The sequence below is a fragment of the Oreochromis aureus genome, linkage group 3, assembly GCF_013358895.1.
Source record: "Oreochromis aureus strain Israel breed Guangdong linkage group 3, ZZ_aureus, whole genome shotgun sequence".
NCBI lineage: Eukaryota > Metazoa > Chordata > Actinopteri > Cichliformes > Cichlidae > Oreochromis > Oreochromis aureus.
The window spans coordinates 16,269,996-16,285,972 of record NC_052944.1 but is presented as its reverse complement, the minus strand read 5'-3'; the positions used below and the strand labels follow the sequence as shown (position 1 = coordinate 16,285,972).

The following is a 15,977-nucleotide window of genomic DNA, read 5'->3' as shown; positions in this document are numbered from 1 at the left end:
TTTAAAATCACTTTCATCCAGATTCTGAATTACTTTGATTTCTACTTAATGTAAATGATTAAATAGAAAGTTATTGCTCTGAATTTTTGAGAAGATTGTTAAACTCAAGTTTACATCAGCAGCCAAACAATGTGGCGTCTTTGCATATGCAGTGTTCAGGAGATATGACGCATTTCATTTTCCCTCCAGAAGATGGCATCACAGGATCATCAGGTAATGGTGTTTCCTGGACTTATATTTAGAAGGGACAAAGCATATTAATTAACACAAGTGCTTAAATTTGTCATATAAATCTTCCAGATTTAGCCATACATGCTCATTTTCATCTGCAGTCAATGGAGTAGGACAGAGGCAGTAACAAGGCAGTCATACAAGAAACATCTGAGCATTTGCACATTCATGTATTTTCATGTATTTATTTCACATGAATACAAATATTTTTCGTCTGGTTTGAAATTATGCCTTGAGTTTAAAATCCGATGTGCTGCACGGTTCTGCAGAGATATTTTGGTCCTGTACTGCAATGGTAATGAGGTTTCTCCAGGAGGAAGGAACAGGGTGATCATCCCTACTTGTAAATAATGATCATTCTGGTCTACAGCTGCCTCACACTGAGAAAACTAGGATGACGCTTTAGTCAAGATGACTTAAGCTACCAATAGCAGTGCTTTGCCTTAAAATATAAGTGACTATGGAGAGGAAAGTAGGCTTACCAACCATATTAAACTGTGGATCATTTTCCTTTTATTCACAAGCTGGTATATTAGATGGCACCTTTCTCCGTAATCCTCTCATCCTTGTCACATTATGGAAGAAGTCCTGAGACTTCAGACAAGTCCTGAGCCTGAGAGTAAATCTTTATTACCTTTTATGAACGACAACAAGTATTTTCCATCTTCACAGCAGTGAACTTTCTATACGAGAACTCTAAAGTAAACAACATTTACTTTCTGCTAATAAGGAAGATGAGAACATTGGTAAGTAATTGCAGACTTTTTTAACAGTGACATTGTTTGGTTGAGGCTCAGTAAAATAAAGATACTGTGCAGATGTAAACACAGTACATCAGCTTTTTTACTTTCATGTTTTCTGTGTCGATGAGTGAGGGCTGCTCACACACTGGCCTTTTTTATAGCAACCAAGTACTACATACAGTATTTTATTTAAAACAGTCCAGTTACTTCTCTGTAAAAACATGTAATGGCCTTTACAAGTAAGGCTGCATTTTTAATGCTAAAGGCACACAAAGACACTGATGCATATTTTCAGATCTACATGTTCAGATTGATTCATTCATGATTCCCTGATATCGTGAATAAGGCTCTTGTACCCTGCTAACTCACATAATTAAGTACATTTTTATGCAGCTAGCTAAAAAGATGCTACACATGCTATTACGCAAATATTTAAAAAAAATACCTGAGAAGACAATCTAATTGATATGCAGTATATTATTGGTATAAAAACATTTATCATGAAATTACGGCCCTTTAATTCTAGAGTTGTGCCACCTGTGTCGGTTCTTGTGTTTGTTCACAGGCTGCTTTATGTCCTGAGGCGTTTGCTTTGTTTGGTTTGTTGAGGAGACCCTTGACGGCTTCCTTTGCCGTGTAGCACGCCACTGTGCCCGTTTTCATCAGTCAGCAGCTTCAGATAAAAATTGTAAAGAAATAAAGTCAAAATGAAAACCGGTGACAGAAAAATCATGAACATTTTTATTTTAAAAAACATTTTTTGATAATCAGCAAAGTCAGACTTACTTTCCTTTTATCGCTTTCATTTTCTGCAGTCAGTGTGTGGTTCAGCTTCAGGTCCAATGCTTCCTCCAGTTCTGAAAACAAACATAATAAAGCACACTGTATGATTAAGAGTTTACTTGTCTGTTACTACACACTTTGACCCTTTCCAGTAGTACACAAGCCACAAAGACAATAAAAAAGGAAATACCTGTGAGAATAACATCAATTTTCTCCACGACCAGCTCAGCATCTTCTGTAGTGAAGCACATTGGGGGCTTAAACTTGAGCACGTTGCGATGAGGTCCGTCAGCACTGAGAAGAATGTGCTGTTCCTTTAGCCTGGGAGAAGATATCAACCTTTTAGCACTCTGTTGCTGTTGACTGCACATGTTCGCACTTAAAGCAGCAGAATAGAAATCAAGTGAAAACAAAAGTGAACTGTTCATTCATAAATCTTCTTAACCACTTCTCCAACTTAGGGTTGTTTGGAGGGGATCACCAGACAGACAGAGAACCACACACTCTCACTCTCATAGGCACACCTATTGCTAATCAGATTTGAACCCAGAACCTACAAGGCAGTATCGTCTTGATGCATTCTCAATCATCCAGGAAAGTAAATCTCCAAACAGTTGAATCTGTTCATCTGGACGTGTTAATGCGTTTTAATAAACGTGGGGAGAAAAAATTTGGAGCTCAGTGCACTCATCCAGTGGTTTAATATGACTTCTTCAGTCTCTTTAAACTGACTGAAGAAGTCTTAAATCTGAGTACTCCCGAGAACTTCAAATTCTTATGTTTGTTTTTAAATGCTTTCACAATCTTGCCCCTCACTGCCTCTGCCTGTGTCTTTTAGAGTTCATTTTAAAATTCTTATGTTTGTTTTTAAATGCTTTCACAATCTTGCCCCGCCTTACCTCTCTGAGCTTCTTCATCCCTACACACCCTGTTGGTCTCTTAGGTCAGCTGACCAGCTGCTCCTGGAAGTACTGAGATCTAGGACAGCGGTCCCCAACCTTTTTTGCGCCACGGACCGGTTTATGTCCGACAATATTTTCACGGACCGGCCTTTAAGGTGTCGCGGATAAATACAACAAAATAAAACCAGTACCAGTACCAAAAAAAAAGAATATTTACTCATAACGCACGGGAAAAGACCCAGGGAAACCAAGTTAACGATAAAAACAATTAAAAAAAAATAACAATAAAAACCCTGAAAACCATAAATTTCACACCAGTGCCTCAACTCTCACAGTCTAGTACCAAACGAATCAGGGACCTGTACCGGTCCATGTCCCCAGGGTTGGGGACAGCTGATCTAGGAGGAAGATCAGAGGGGACAGGGCCTTTTCTATCGTGGCTCCTAAATTATGGAATAATTTGCCCTTGCACGTTCGACAGGCCCCTTCACTGTCCACTTTAAAAACACGACTTAAAACCCATTTTTATTCTTTTGCTTTTGGCTTCAGTAAAACTTAGTTTCTCTTGTAATTAAATTAGTTATTAACTAACTAATTAATTATTTTACTTTTTTTAAATTTGGCTTTTATTTATATCTTATTTTATTATTTAGTTCCAATGCACAGCACTTTGTGTCAGCTGTGGTTGTTTTAAAGTGCTTTATAAATAAAGATCATGATGATGATGATGAGTTTCCACATTTAAACTTACCTATATATGACTTCCTGTGCCTCTGCTGTGGCAGGAGTGATTTTCAGCCTGTCCCTGACGAGCTCCACACCTACAAAGAGACCACGACCCCTGCAGGACGTGACACCATCAGGGTTTGTAAGGTATTAATTTTGCATGTATTGTTTTTATTTCTAAATAATTTTCAGAGCAACACTGTTCTCAGTGGTAGAATTAAACAGGACACTGCAAATGCCTTTGTGCTTTGAAAAGTTTCCCTGTCAAGTCACTAGGTTGCACGTTTAGCCAGGATTTATAGGAACACAGCATAGAAACAGTGTGGTGTTAAAGACTGCTAAAGGATTAGTTCTAAAGTACGTGGACAGCTTATCTGCTGTTGCACTGTGTCACATGCTGTGTAAGCGCACCTGATATCTCCGATCAGCAGGTGCTTCTCTTTCTGCTTCTCCAGCAGACTGGTGAGGTATTGCCCCACACGCAGTGCGTTGCCCTGCAGATCCTCTTTCTCAATCACATCTAGGACGGCCAGACCGATGGCACACGACACTGGATTACCACCAAACTGAGAGCACAGATAAGCAACACACAGAGGAAAGATGACACCAAGATCAAGTTCACATTTCCCATCAAACTGAAAATCTGCTACACCCTACTCTCCATAAAAGTTTCATACAGTATGTTAAACACATACCTGTCTAGATAGAACATCAGCAGTGATTTTTTTATGTATGTCTGGTAACAAAAGAGAAACTCAAAAGAGAAACTCAGCTACTGTATTTTCTGATGAAAATACATCCTTAGTAGGGGGGTTTTCATGGGAAATAATTACAAATCAAGACTCAATGACAAAAACAGGCTGGCTTGAATGCAGCATATTTCCACATCATGGGGAAAACAGATGTGTGGATGTGCTTGGAAGCTCTGGACAAAAACATGGAAGATGAGGACAGGTCAGCACCAATTCTGGTGAACTTGGGAGGGAAAGCAAATATCGTGTAATGCAATCTTTTTTGTGCTTTTATGTTAAAACATGTATGCAACTTTTTAAATAGCTTTCATTTATTATCACTTGCACAGCTGTTCATGATCCTACATAAGGCTCTTACTGTATTGAAGTACTCCATCCCAGATGACATGAAGGCCTCTGCCACCTCTTTGGTCGTGACCACACATGACATGGGGTGGCCGTTGCCAATGGGTTTTCCCATCGTGACAATGTCAGGTACAAAGTCTTCTCCCTGCAGCTGGAAGGCCCAGAAGTGGGAGCCTACTCTCCCAAAGCCCACTTGGACTTCATCTGCAATAAAAACGCCCCCCGCTTTACGGACGTGCCTGTTGAGGGGCAGAGTAATCAGCGGGGGCAGAGGTAGACTCGGGTTGTCAGGAGTGTGATTTCTTGGGTACATACTGTGCCACTTGCTGGAAGTAACCCACAGGGGGAATGACCTGCCCACCACAGCTCTGCAATGACTCAGCTATAAAAGCAGCAATCTGCACAAGAGAACAAACATATCCAGATAAAGCCAGACGGATAAACAGAAAACAAGTGGAGGTATCCTGTCATCTTTGACCCTGAGCTCTTCCCTTTACAGTTGGCTGTTCAAAACAAGAGAGAGGAGGTAGTTACAGGAGGTCCATGTGGACAAAAATGAACAACTCTTAACAGTCTGCTGAGAATCGTTCTTAGTCATCTGCTGTGTCCTTGCTTAGTGTCATGGTCCTGTAATCACACTATAGCATTTGAATACTGGCTCTATAACAATGCACAGCTTCCATGCTTTTCCTGGGATTGCTAGCTTCTTCTCATTAACTGTACCTTGCCTCCTTTCTTGTGAGCTTTGCTTATTATATCTTTGACTTCATCTGCATATGCGGTGGCAGGATCAGGGTGGTCTGCTCTGTATTTCCCTCTGTACACATCTGGACTGGAAGCCTGCAGGAGACAAGAAATGGTTAAATATTACAAAGGTATTCACAAATCGAAATGGATTCTTAATGGGTTTTAAGTAAACCTAACATGTGGCTGAATTACGTATTATAATAAAAAATGTTTAGATAAAAGTGGATTACTGCTAATTAACCAAAAGAGTGAACATTCACTGTTTGCTGTAACAGAAAGTTATGTAATAATTTTCCTAATAAAATAAAATAAATTATTCAAAAGTGCAACAATTTTGGTTAAGCAGCTCTTTATGTGAGTGAAGGAGTACTGTCTGTATCTATATATGAATGTATTTTATTTTTCTGTGTTGCATTTTGTACATTGTCCCTGTCAGCTGCACATGGAGAGCAGTGTTATTCAGATCGCTGGAGAACTCATTTGAATAAAAACTAGTCTGTTGTCTGCCTTAATAATGTGACTGGAAAGAGAAGTTGGTCTTCTAATAGCATTTCATATAGGTTAGATCAAATATGGGAATTTCTTTCCTACTAAACCAAGCGATTTGTTCCTTTCCTTTTTTTTTAATCTGAAGTTTTAGCTGAAATATGAGGGAAACCCCATCCTGCAATTCCCAGAATGCACCACAGCAGCACACAGTACAGCCCTTAAATTATTGTGGTACTTTAGGTGTAATTTATCCCTAAAGTTCTCATTAAATGATGAAAAAGACATAATTTTGTATTATTTATTATGTTTAATGTATTTATTTTTTAATCGAAAATCTTGAAACAAATTCTAGTTTCAGAAACTGTAAATTCTTCCACGATTTTAGGTCACAGTGCACTGGATGTCTTGTTGTAAAAGAAAAAAAACATTTTTGAGCTTTCATTTTCTAAACAGAAACTCCAAAAGACCCTCAAAAAAGCAAAAGACCACAAAATAATCTAACAGTCTGGGGATAAAATTACCTCTTTGTGGGGGTTTTGGTCTTTCTCCTGCGTACCATTGTAGGATTTTTGGTTAATAATCTGCTTTTTTTGTTTGCCATTCTTCTCACTGTCTGTGTTCCTCAACGTATGCCTCTGACAGCACGCTGCTCTCTTTCAGAGCCACTTACATTAAACCCTGTTGAATCTGCAGAAAAAGACCCCTTTCATTCTATTTCTCTGTCTCATCCTGTGTCTCTTTTATCTACACATATGCACACACATGCATGGTGCACACTCAGTAGGCTGCCAAAGCCCAGCGGAGCAAGTTGAGTTATGGTGTTTTAATAGTGTGCACGCAGGCAGCCGGGGAGAGAAAAAACACTCACCACATGGACAAATTGATTCTGCTCAGCATCTGACAGCTGGTGGAACTTATATGGACTGATGTCAATGAGCGATGAGACGTGGCCATGGTACGCACTGCAAACAAAGAAAACTGTGGGCCAAAGCAGTAAATTCTATTAAAACACTGACACATGAAGACCCAGCTCCTTTCACCACACGGCGCTACAAACCTCATTATCACTGTTGTGCATTCGTCCAGCTAAGCGCCAGGTTTTTTTCTGTAGAATGACAGCACTTACTTTTCCAAAGTGATGATATCTGTGTGGCCTGTGTATTGCCGTGCTAGTCGGAGGGCCAGGTCGTTGGCTTCAGAGCTGAAGATCAAACAGGCAAGGGTTACTTTGAGTTACTCAGTCACCACAAAATACACAGGTGAAACCACTGATATCACTTGAACGTCAGAGGGAGTTTGCTGTTTCAGTTCCCAGCGTGAGGCCATGCAAGGCTAATTGTAAAAACTTAGTAGGGCTTCCTTACCTCTCTTTGAAATCACATGAAGACATTTTTACTAATTCAAGGGTCTTTGCCCCATTTGTCTGTTATTTTAAAGGCTTGGTGCCTCTGGTTTAAAGAGCTCTCCACTCTTAAACTAAGGAAGACAAACCATAAATTTAGAAATGTCTTCAGTGGACACAGGTGTACTTTTGTACTACTGCACACACCTTAATAATGCCTGTGCTATATCAGATTTATATCAGGTAAGCTTTCTCGAAGCATTTATATCCCCATCGTAGCGATAAATACTGTCTGAGGGTATATGGATTACTATCTACAATGTTATTGCCCCGGAGCAGATAATTCTTCTTCTGAACTGGGGCAAAGGGTATAAATAGGGCAACCGGAACCTTTTTATTTTCTCGACTTTCCATTAGCTGTTAAGCAGACTAACAATAGTCTCCTTAATGTGGCGTACACATCAGACCTGAAATCTAGACAAATAGCAGGTTATGAAACCATGCAATCTGATCCTCAGCATTTGGGATATTCCTCCACTCATACAGGCTTCTATATTCCTTGAATGCTGACAGGACTGTATGATTGCACTGCAGCCTTTTTTACAGAGTTTTGAGCTTCTCTGTAATTTAAGGACACAGCAAGACTTTTAAGGCTCATGTTCACACCAGGCATAATCATCAAAGTAAATTTAGGTCTCCCATCATCTGCCTCCTCTATCCTCCCCACAGTGATCCACACCCAAGTAAAAAACACACTTGGCTTATCTTCCATCATGCTGTCTTTTGTTGTTTAGTGAAAACATGTAAACGTACCCGGAGTTGACAAAGTAGCAAACAGCCAGCTTGTCGGGCAGCGTGGCCTGCAGCCTCTGGGCATACAGGACAAGGTTGTCGTGTAGGAAGCGCGAGTTAGTGTTGAGTAGTTCCATCTGCTGAGCTCCTGCCTTCACCACATCAGGATGACAGTGGCCCACTGAGAAAAGGAAGAATGAATTAGAGTTCCTGTATATAGGTCTATATTACAAAGTCTCCATACGTAATAATAAACTTCTTGTTTTGCTGTTTTGGTGTGAAATCATCACAGGGATAAAAAGTGGTACTTCAGCGCTGGCTGCTTTCTTTCAGTGTACTTTGTGTATATATACCAGTGCATGTGTGTTTACCATGAGCCACATTGTTGATGCAGTCCAGGTAGCGCTGTCCTTGCTCATCATACATATACTGGCCTTTGGCTCGCACAATCTTGATTGGGTCATGGCTGAAGAAAATCTTACAAGATGGCCTGCAGCAGAGAAAAAAACAGAATAGAAAGCGTGTATAAAGCGTGCTGGATCAGCTGTGAGTTTTCATGTTGTATAGTTGTTATAAAAAGATTATGAGTCATGGATACAACAGTGAAATTCCCAAGAGACAACTGGGTCTTTAGCACACAAAGGAACTACTACTCATTCCAGTTATTGTATATTGTATTATATTAATGTATGTAATATACATATTAAAAGTCAAATAGTAGGATACATTTAAACACCCACAAACATATACAATAGCTAAAATGTCACAGATATTCTCGAAATTAAACTTTTATTTTTTCCAGTATCCTACACTTTTTGACGACTGTCACATTAATTTGGAAACCTGCTTTTGTAAAATGAGAGCAATTATCTCACCCAATATATCTCTTCCTCAGGTCTATCGTCTCCTTTTTCTCAAATCTCTCAGCGGACATCTTGATGTAGTCCAGCTGGACGAAGCTCGAAGAACATCTGCTCGAGCCGACAGAGCCCTTTATACACGCGCGCGCGCGCAAGTGCACTACAGTACCGCAGCTGGCGCGGCGCTCGCGCTGCAGAGCTGTATGGAAAGTGAAAGTGGTCAAAAATGCTCAAACTTCGCAAGCTAGTCTACACTTTGACGGGTAAAAGTTTCAAGCATTAAAAAACCCACAACCTGTAAACAACATACCGTTTCGAAAGCAGCGCTAAGCTCAAGCTTCTACGATTTCTGCAAAGCTCAGGGTGAAAACAACACACCTGTTGTTACTTCTTTCACATTGAGAAATAAAAAAATACATGAATAAAAAATACACATGGACAATTCAGTTTCAGTATGAGAATGAGTCAAAAGTTTAATTTATTTAAACAACTGAGTCACTGAATGAATCACTAGTTAAAAACATCTTGCGCATGTGTACCTGTATAAACATACTGAGGGAACCAAATGATAATGTTGTAAATTTGCACATGAACAATATAGCAGTCAGCACTGTTCAGCGTGTTCGTAACATATTCAGTAAATTATTTATTTGCTTGGAACAAGACTGCAAAATGACCATGCATGCAATGTTCATGTCCATCCACTTCAATTAAACTTTTATGGAGCTGCTCTATGTGGATCCATGGTTCATGTTGTTTACGCCAAATTCTGACCCCACTATCCAAATGTCATCAAAGAAATGAAGACTCATCTGACCAGGTGATGTTTTTCCAGTGTTCTGTTGTTCAATATTGGTGAGCTTGTATGAATTGTAGCCTCAGTTTCCTTTTTGTAGCTAAAAGGACTTACACAAGATGTGGTCTTCTGCTGCTGCGCCCCATCTGCTTCAAGATTTGACAGGTTGTGCATTCAGAGATGCTCTTCTCCATACATCTGTTGTAACCACTGATTATTTGAGTTACTGTTGCCTGTTGTTCTCCTCTGACGTCTGGCATCAACAAGTCATTTTCACCCACCATTGATTTTTAGACCATTCTCTGTAAACCATAGTGATGGTTGTGTGGGAAATCCCAGAAGATCAGCAGTCTCTCAAATACCTAGACAGCCTTTCTCGTACCAACAACCATGCCACTTAAAAAACACCTTTCTTCCCTTTTCATTTGAACCTTAGCAGGTCATCTTGACCATGCCTACTTAATATATCTTGTAGTTTGTCGTTGTTAGCGAAGGTAGAATAGCTACTGACATGCATGTTAGGTTAATAGGTGATTCTAAAGTGGCTGTGGATGTAAATTTGACTGTGAATGACTGTCACTCTGTATTAATAATGTGATAGACTGGCAACATGTCCGGGATCTACACCATGTCTTGTAATATATGACTATATACATAGTACAAGACATATGTGGATATATATGGGATAACCTCCAGCCCTCTGCAACCCTGAACTGGTCAAGCAGTAAAGAAAAAAAAGGATGAAAATGTTTAACAGGTAACTGAAAACAACAAATAAAGGGAAAGTCTGCCATTTGGTGTATTTGAAAGACTGTGTTTATTTGGCTCCAACAGTACAGTCATATGTAATGTCAACTTGAAATATAGCGAGTGAACACAAGGCTCTTCAAAGAAATGTCAACCATGTGGGCAAAAAACACAAGAAATACCAATGCAGAGCAGAAACTGAACATTTACCACAAACCCCCCCAAAAATTATAATCGTAACTCCAATAAGTCACAGAATTACGTTTTCTTAACATTTTTGCTACAGTTTGCATTTATGTGGCAACATAATTACTTCAGCTGCTGTGCATTGGAGCATCTCCACATCCTCATGAGAAACCTTTCACAACATCAAGGAGGTGGAGCACCGTGGCTGCTCCGCCATTCTCCTCCTCCTACTCACTCATGTTGTGATGACTGACATGAGGCATTTCTGCGACAACACAAGAATACAGATTCTTAAAACTTGATGCTGACTCATTAAGGAGCTTCTCGACAGGTCTGTGAACACCCATATGGGAATAAACTGTTTGGCACTTCTGCTGATAGCAGGAAAAAAACCTTTAACTTCAACAAATAAACACAAAACTCAAACAAAATCAATCAAATAAAAAAGTCTATTTAAAAAAATTAGCTGCACATGCTAAGAATACAGCACCTTGTGAGAACAAATACTGTAACAAAGGCTGGAAATCAAAACATAGAATAAAAACATAGTAAATACGACACAGTGGAAGTAACACTATAAAAATATAAGTGAAGGGGCAACTTTAAGCAAAAAATATGATCTAATTTGAGGGTCTGTGTTTACATAGGTTTCATTGTCTTTTGGTGAATAAAGGTTTTTTATAAATTTTCCCCAGGTAGTGGTATAAAGGGTAGCATGACCGAACAAATGTAGCTACAGAAATCACTTTAATGCGATAATTCAGCTGCATTTGACGTTACACACATTAACTAAAGTATAAATTGCACTTTATGCCAAATGAGCACACACAGTACATTAATAATCCACTATACATATATCAAACTACATTCAATGCAAAGAGAAAGCGTGAGAGAGAAAAAAAGGCGGTCATGTTCAGCTGTGTACTGTTGCATTGGCAGTGCCCGTCAACATTCAGGCCTTCAGTACTTTGCCGGGATCGCTAGCTTTTTCTGACACACAAAATTAATAAAAGCGGATGTATGTCATGGTAAGGCCTATAAGTTGAAGTAAATGCACAGTGACTACACACCGATCTGTGACGCCCCACTACAGAGCTCCTTCGCAGCTTCGCGATGCCTTAGCGTGACCCGAAACTCTTCGTATGAACGGCGGAAACCCACGTCAGAACCGAAAGGAATGCTGTTCAGAACCAAAATGCCTTCATTTAAGAAATCATAGAAAAATAAATAATGTACCACTGAAAATACTGAGACAAAAATACACAAATATATGCACAAAAAAACCCCTTGAAATTGTTACATACATAAAACTCCAACGACAATAAAGAAACTGCTCGTGTAGTTCTCGCCACTGTTAGAGCGCATCAACTGCTGTTGACCTGCTTATCAGGTAGCACCGTAAGAACTTACACTGATGTGCATCCATTCTTTTAAAATGGTGAGATGAGCTGTACGTCACACAGAAACCACGTGGGTGGAAATCCTTTCGGATCCACTGGTGGCTGCTGCTACATCGCAACAGGTTTGTTTGACTTTGTTTCACATCGACTCTTACAGCAAACGATTCTAATGTTGAAGAAAACCCTACACAGAACCTACTATGTCAAAAGGCAAGATAAAGATAGGGAACGTGAAAGGATGTATAACCCATGGTGAAAAATAAACCTACTGCTCCATTCACTCTTTTTGATTTGCTCCATCTGATGAGGAATGTGATGTTAACTGGCCACCAGTTAGACCGCGGTGAACTAATGGAAGGAGACCAGTTTGCGGTAAATGCCAAATTTAGCTTTTCTTGCACTGTAATACTTTTTCTACCTATTTAAGACAATGTGAGGTGGAGGAGAGCAGTGTGGCAGGCTAGATTCAACACAATCTGCCTTCATCTGAAATACCAGGGACTGTGTGTGTTCGGCTAAATCTCACTGATGCCTTGCTGGAAAAACAGACCTCCAAACAAAGCTTTGCACTTTCTCAAACTGATGCCTGTTTTTACTATTTAAGAAATCCATATGTAATAAACTGTGAACATGCAGCAAACTGACAACACTGTACAAATAATATCCCGTTCAAGTCCAGAATGAGAAAGTAGCATATCTGCAGACGATGCTCGGATGTGCTTTGTACAAATATTGAGCTTCTTTAAAACCGTGAGTCCGATCAGTGGCTGTACAACTAAGATGAATGCAATCTCAATGTATGCTCAGGTGAAGCTCGAAGCTACATGCGGTTTCAACATCCTGTAAAAACATATACATGAAAAACAGTGCGGCTTTTCAATCCTCCCACAGCTTACAACGCTTTCCCTTCTGGAAAACAAAAAACAAAAGAAAATAGAAAACAAACTTCATCGTAATTATTCAAAATGTGATACAAAGTTGTACATTTCTGATAAAGGAATGAATAAAAGCTTGAGGCACCAAAGGCTATTATACACAAAATACAAACAATGTGTAAAAATGAGAGAGGGGGAGTGAAAAACCAAGAAACAAAAGAGATAAAAATACTAAAGAAACAAACGTGATCGCGTTCTGTCAACGCTCTCGGTAAACCGCGCGTTTGCCCGCCAGGAGAGGGAGACGCTCCTGCTGATCTTGACGTAAGATCCGCGAGACTCCTGGAGGCTCTCCTGCAGAGTCCGTTCCCGCGCTGGGAGACGGTTCCCGAGCACGCCCGTCCAAACTCAAATCTGTGTGAGGCTGATTCATTTCCCTGTCAGTGCAGCGAGCTTGCCAAGTTTACCTCCCCCAATACCCAACCCACCCCTTCCCTACCCTCCCCTCTTGTCCGGACACCTGTTTGGAGGCACCGCGCTGACGATGAGTGAGCCTCATGAGTGCAACAGTGATAAACCTGCGGTACCCTCTGCAGGCATCACCACAATAAAGCAACAATTACCAACAGCTTTACTTTCTGGGGGGACATTCAGGCTACCAGCCATGGCGTGACTCCCTTGGGAAGATTAAAGGAAAGCAAAAAAAATAAAAAATTACTCATTCAGAACTCTAGAGGTTTTTCTTTTTTTTGTTAGTGTTGTTTTTTCTGCAGAAGCCATGACGCAACCACAAAACAGTGACATGTATGTACAATACATATAAATATAGTTTCAGTACACTACTCATGCTTTTTCAGGAGTGGGGAGGGCAGGGGTGCAATGTTCTGCTTGGCACAGTCCTTTTTTTTTCTTTTAGTCTTTGAGTGAATGGTGCTGCATGAAAGTGTGGTGAGGTTGTCGAGACAAAGCAACACAGAAACACCTAGCGTTTTGGTGTTAGGGAGCCAGTCCAGATCCCACCTCATCCACTTCCTCCTCCTCCCACGCCTCCTTTCACCACCCCCCGTGAATCTGGCCGGGCTGCGACGCTCCAGTCTGAGCCATGCAAAGACTAAAGAGACAAGTTCTGCCACCAGCCGAGGATCTGAGCTCCACCACGGCGTGGATGTGAGAGAGCGGACACACGTGGTTTTTTTTTTTTTTTTTCCACACGGCGATGTGAGTAGAAGCAGCCAAGAGCATGAAACTTGCAGCGGGGTCGGACAGTGGGGTGGGGGGGAGGAGAGTTATCTCTTTTTGTAGCATTGTACACACAGACGTCTTTTCTTTTAGACTTGTTTTCCCATTAAAAAACTATAAATACCGTAAAAGAAGCATTATTTACAAACTCCATGCGTTTCAGGTTAGAGTGATCACTGCAAGGAAAGCACAACAACAGAGAGAGCGACGTGAGGATGGGTTGTTTTCACATCGGTTCATGAGTTGTACGCTGTGGTTTTCACACAGAAGCAATACACTGCTACGACTAACGAGTCAAAATAAATGAAACATAAAACAACATGCAAACACAGAAGCTGAAACCCACATGAAATAAATACAAACTAACACTGGGTGAGCAAAATATTAGTATCATACTGGGAAGGATTAAACAGATTTCTCACTAATAGATAAATCAATAAAAATAATAATTATAATTTCAGTGTTTATAATAAAATTTTACTCAATTATGTTCTTGTCTTACCTTCTGCCAGCACCCAGGCATTGGTAAACCATCAGGGCCCTGTTTAAAGAAGAGCAGCAGAAATAAAACAATGAGATCTGAAACAGCACGGACAGGTTCGCTGAGAACTTGTGTGATGATGTATTCGCAAAAAAATGACAAAAGGTTATAAATAAGTGGCTTTTATGCCAGAGGTATAGATTACAAATGGTATCCAGATGTTTTTGGAACATCCAGTTAATAAGCACAAATCTAAAAGTGTGACACAATAACAGAAACGCTCCCATTCTCCTACTTCATCAAGTCATCCATGTAATTACACTTGTTCTCTCTTTCCATGACTTAGAAAATACTAAGGATGTGCAACCTGCATGCAGCTAAGTGCTGTGTATATATACTATTAGGTCCATGAGTTTCTGGATAGTGTAGTTTTGCCTCTGTGCACCACTACCGTCGGTTTTAAATCAAATGAAGTAACCAATATGTGACTGAAGTGGAAAATTTCAGCTTTAATTCAACAGCCTGGACAAACTAACATAATTTTAAACCTTGGACAAAAATCCAAGTTTAGTCTGAAGTCTAGAACCTGTGGACAGAACCAAATGCTGCATTTCCATCTCTGAAAAAGGATGAATAATATACTCCGGGTCATCATCTATTTGCATCGTCATCAGGAAGTTTTGCAGTATTTGGCTGAATCTGAGCTGCGAGTATAGCCGAGTATACCTCAGAATTCATCCAGCTACTTCTATCCTCAGTCACATCATCACTCAACACTACTGGTAGCCGTACATGACGATGCCACCTCCACCATGTTTGACAGTGAATGTGGTTTAGCTCAGATCAGGAGCTGTTTCTTTACCTCTCCATACTTTTCTCTTCCAATCATTCTGGTACATGTTCATCTTGGTTTCGTCCATCTAAAGACTTTCTGCAGGACTGTGCTGTTTATTTAAGATGTTTTCTGTCAGAGTCTAATCTGCATTGCAACCCTCTGTATTTACACGAATGAAAGCGTCTCTTTGTTGTAGATTTTCACATCTATCTGAGAGTGCATTCGATGTGGTTTGAAATAATTCTGTCATAATGCCCTCCCAAAGTTTTTGCTCTCTCTGATAGTTTTCCTTCACCTGCATCTGCATCACTCTAAAACCTCAGATTGAGAGTTCCATCGAACAGTTGTCCAATTACTTTTGAGCCTCTAAATATGGGGGGAATATAAAAATGACTGTAATAACTACTGTGGTGGTGTATAATCATTTTGCTGAATTTGACACAACTGTGACTAGTTTAGAGACCGTAATGCAAGTTGCACAACTTCAACCAAGTTATCAAAATCAGCAACACTACAGAAACTACTGCACCTCCCTGGTGCTTGGAAAAATGAATAGAACCATGAACTGTGCAGCGCTTTTCTTTGCTTTCTTTTTAAATGCAACACTGGCTATTATAAGATATTCTAAATTATTACATGCAACGGCAACCTCAAGAGAGTATATTCATTCATGCATGTAATACACAGCAAAATCTTTCAGTATTTA

At 40.0% G+C, this 15,977-nt stretch overlaps 2 protein-coding genes across 2 annotated transcripts in view; both read right to left on the bottom strand.

The window, feature by feature from the left end:
• Positions 1 to 500: 500 nt before the first annotated feature.
• On the bottom strand, positions 501 to 8,831 carry etnppl (ethanolamine-phosphate phospho-lyase). Its single transcript, XM_031756002.2, has 13 exons — positions 8,728 to 8,831; positions 8,224 to 8,342; positions 7,874 to 8,033; positions 6,845 to 6,919; positions 6,587 to 6,680; positions 5,206 to 5,322; positions 4,798 to 4,880; positions 4,496 to 4,721; positions 3,797 to 3,951; positions 3,411 to 3,500; positions 1,948 to 2,078; positions 1,761 to 1,831; positions 501 to 1,647 (listed from the first exon to the last, which is right to left on the bottom strand). The coding sequence occupies exons 1-13, from the start codon at positions 8,784 to 8,786 to the stop codon at positions 1,546 to 1,548; spliced, it is 1,482 nt and encodes a 493-aa protein (XP_031611862.2). The 5' UTR covers positions 8,787 to 8,831; the 3' UTR covers positions 501 to 1,545.
• Positions 8,832 to 10,311: 1,480 nt separating this feature from the next.
• The window catches only part of LOC116332912 (collagen alpha-1(XXV) chain), a 153,091-nt gene continuing 147,425 nt past the window's right edge, over positions 10,312 to 15,977 (bottom strand). The window contains exons 37-38 of the mRNA XM_039609768.1: positions 14,458 to 14,496; positions 10,312 to 14,131 (exon numbers count right to left, since the gene is read on the bottom strand). Of these exons, the coding sequence (XP_039465702.1) occupies positions 14,129 to 14,131; positions 14,458 to 14,496 (42 nt within the window). The 3' untranslated portion in view covers positions 10,312 to 14,128. The remainder of the gene's footprint in view (positions 14,132 to 14,457; positions 14,497 to 15,977) is intronic.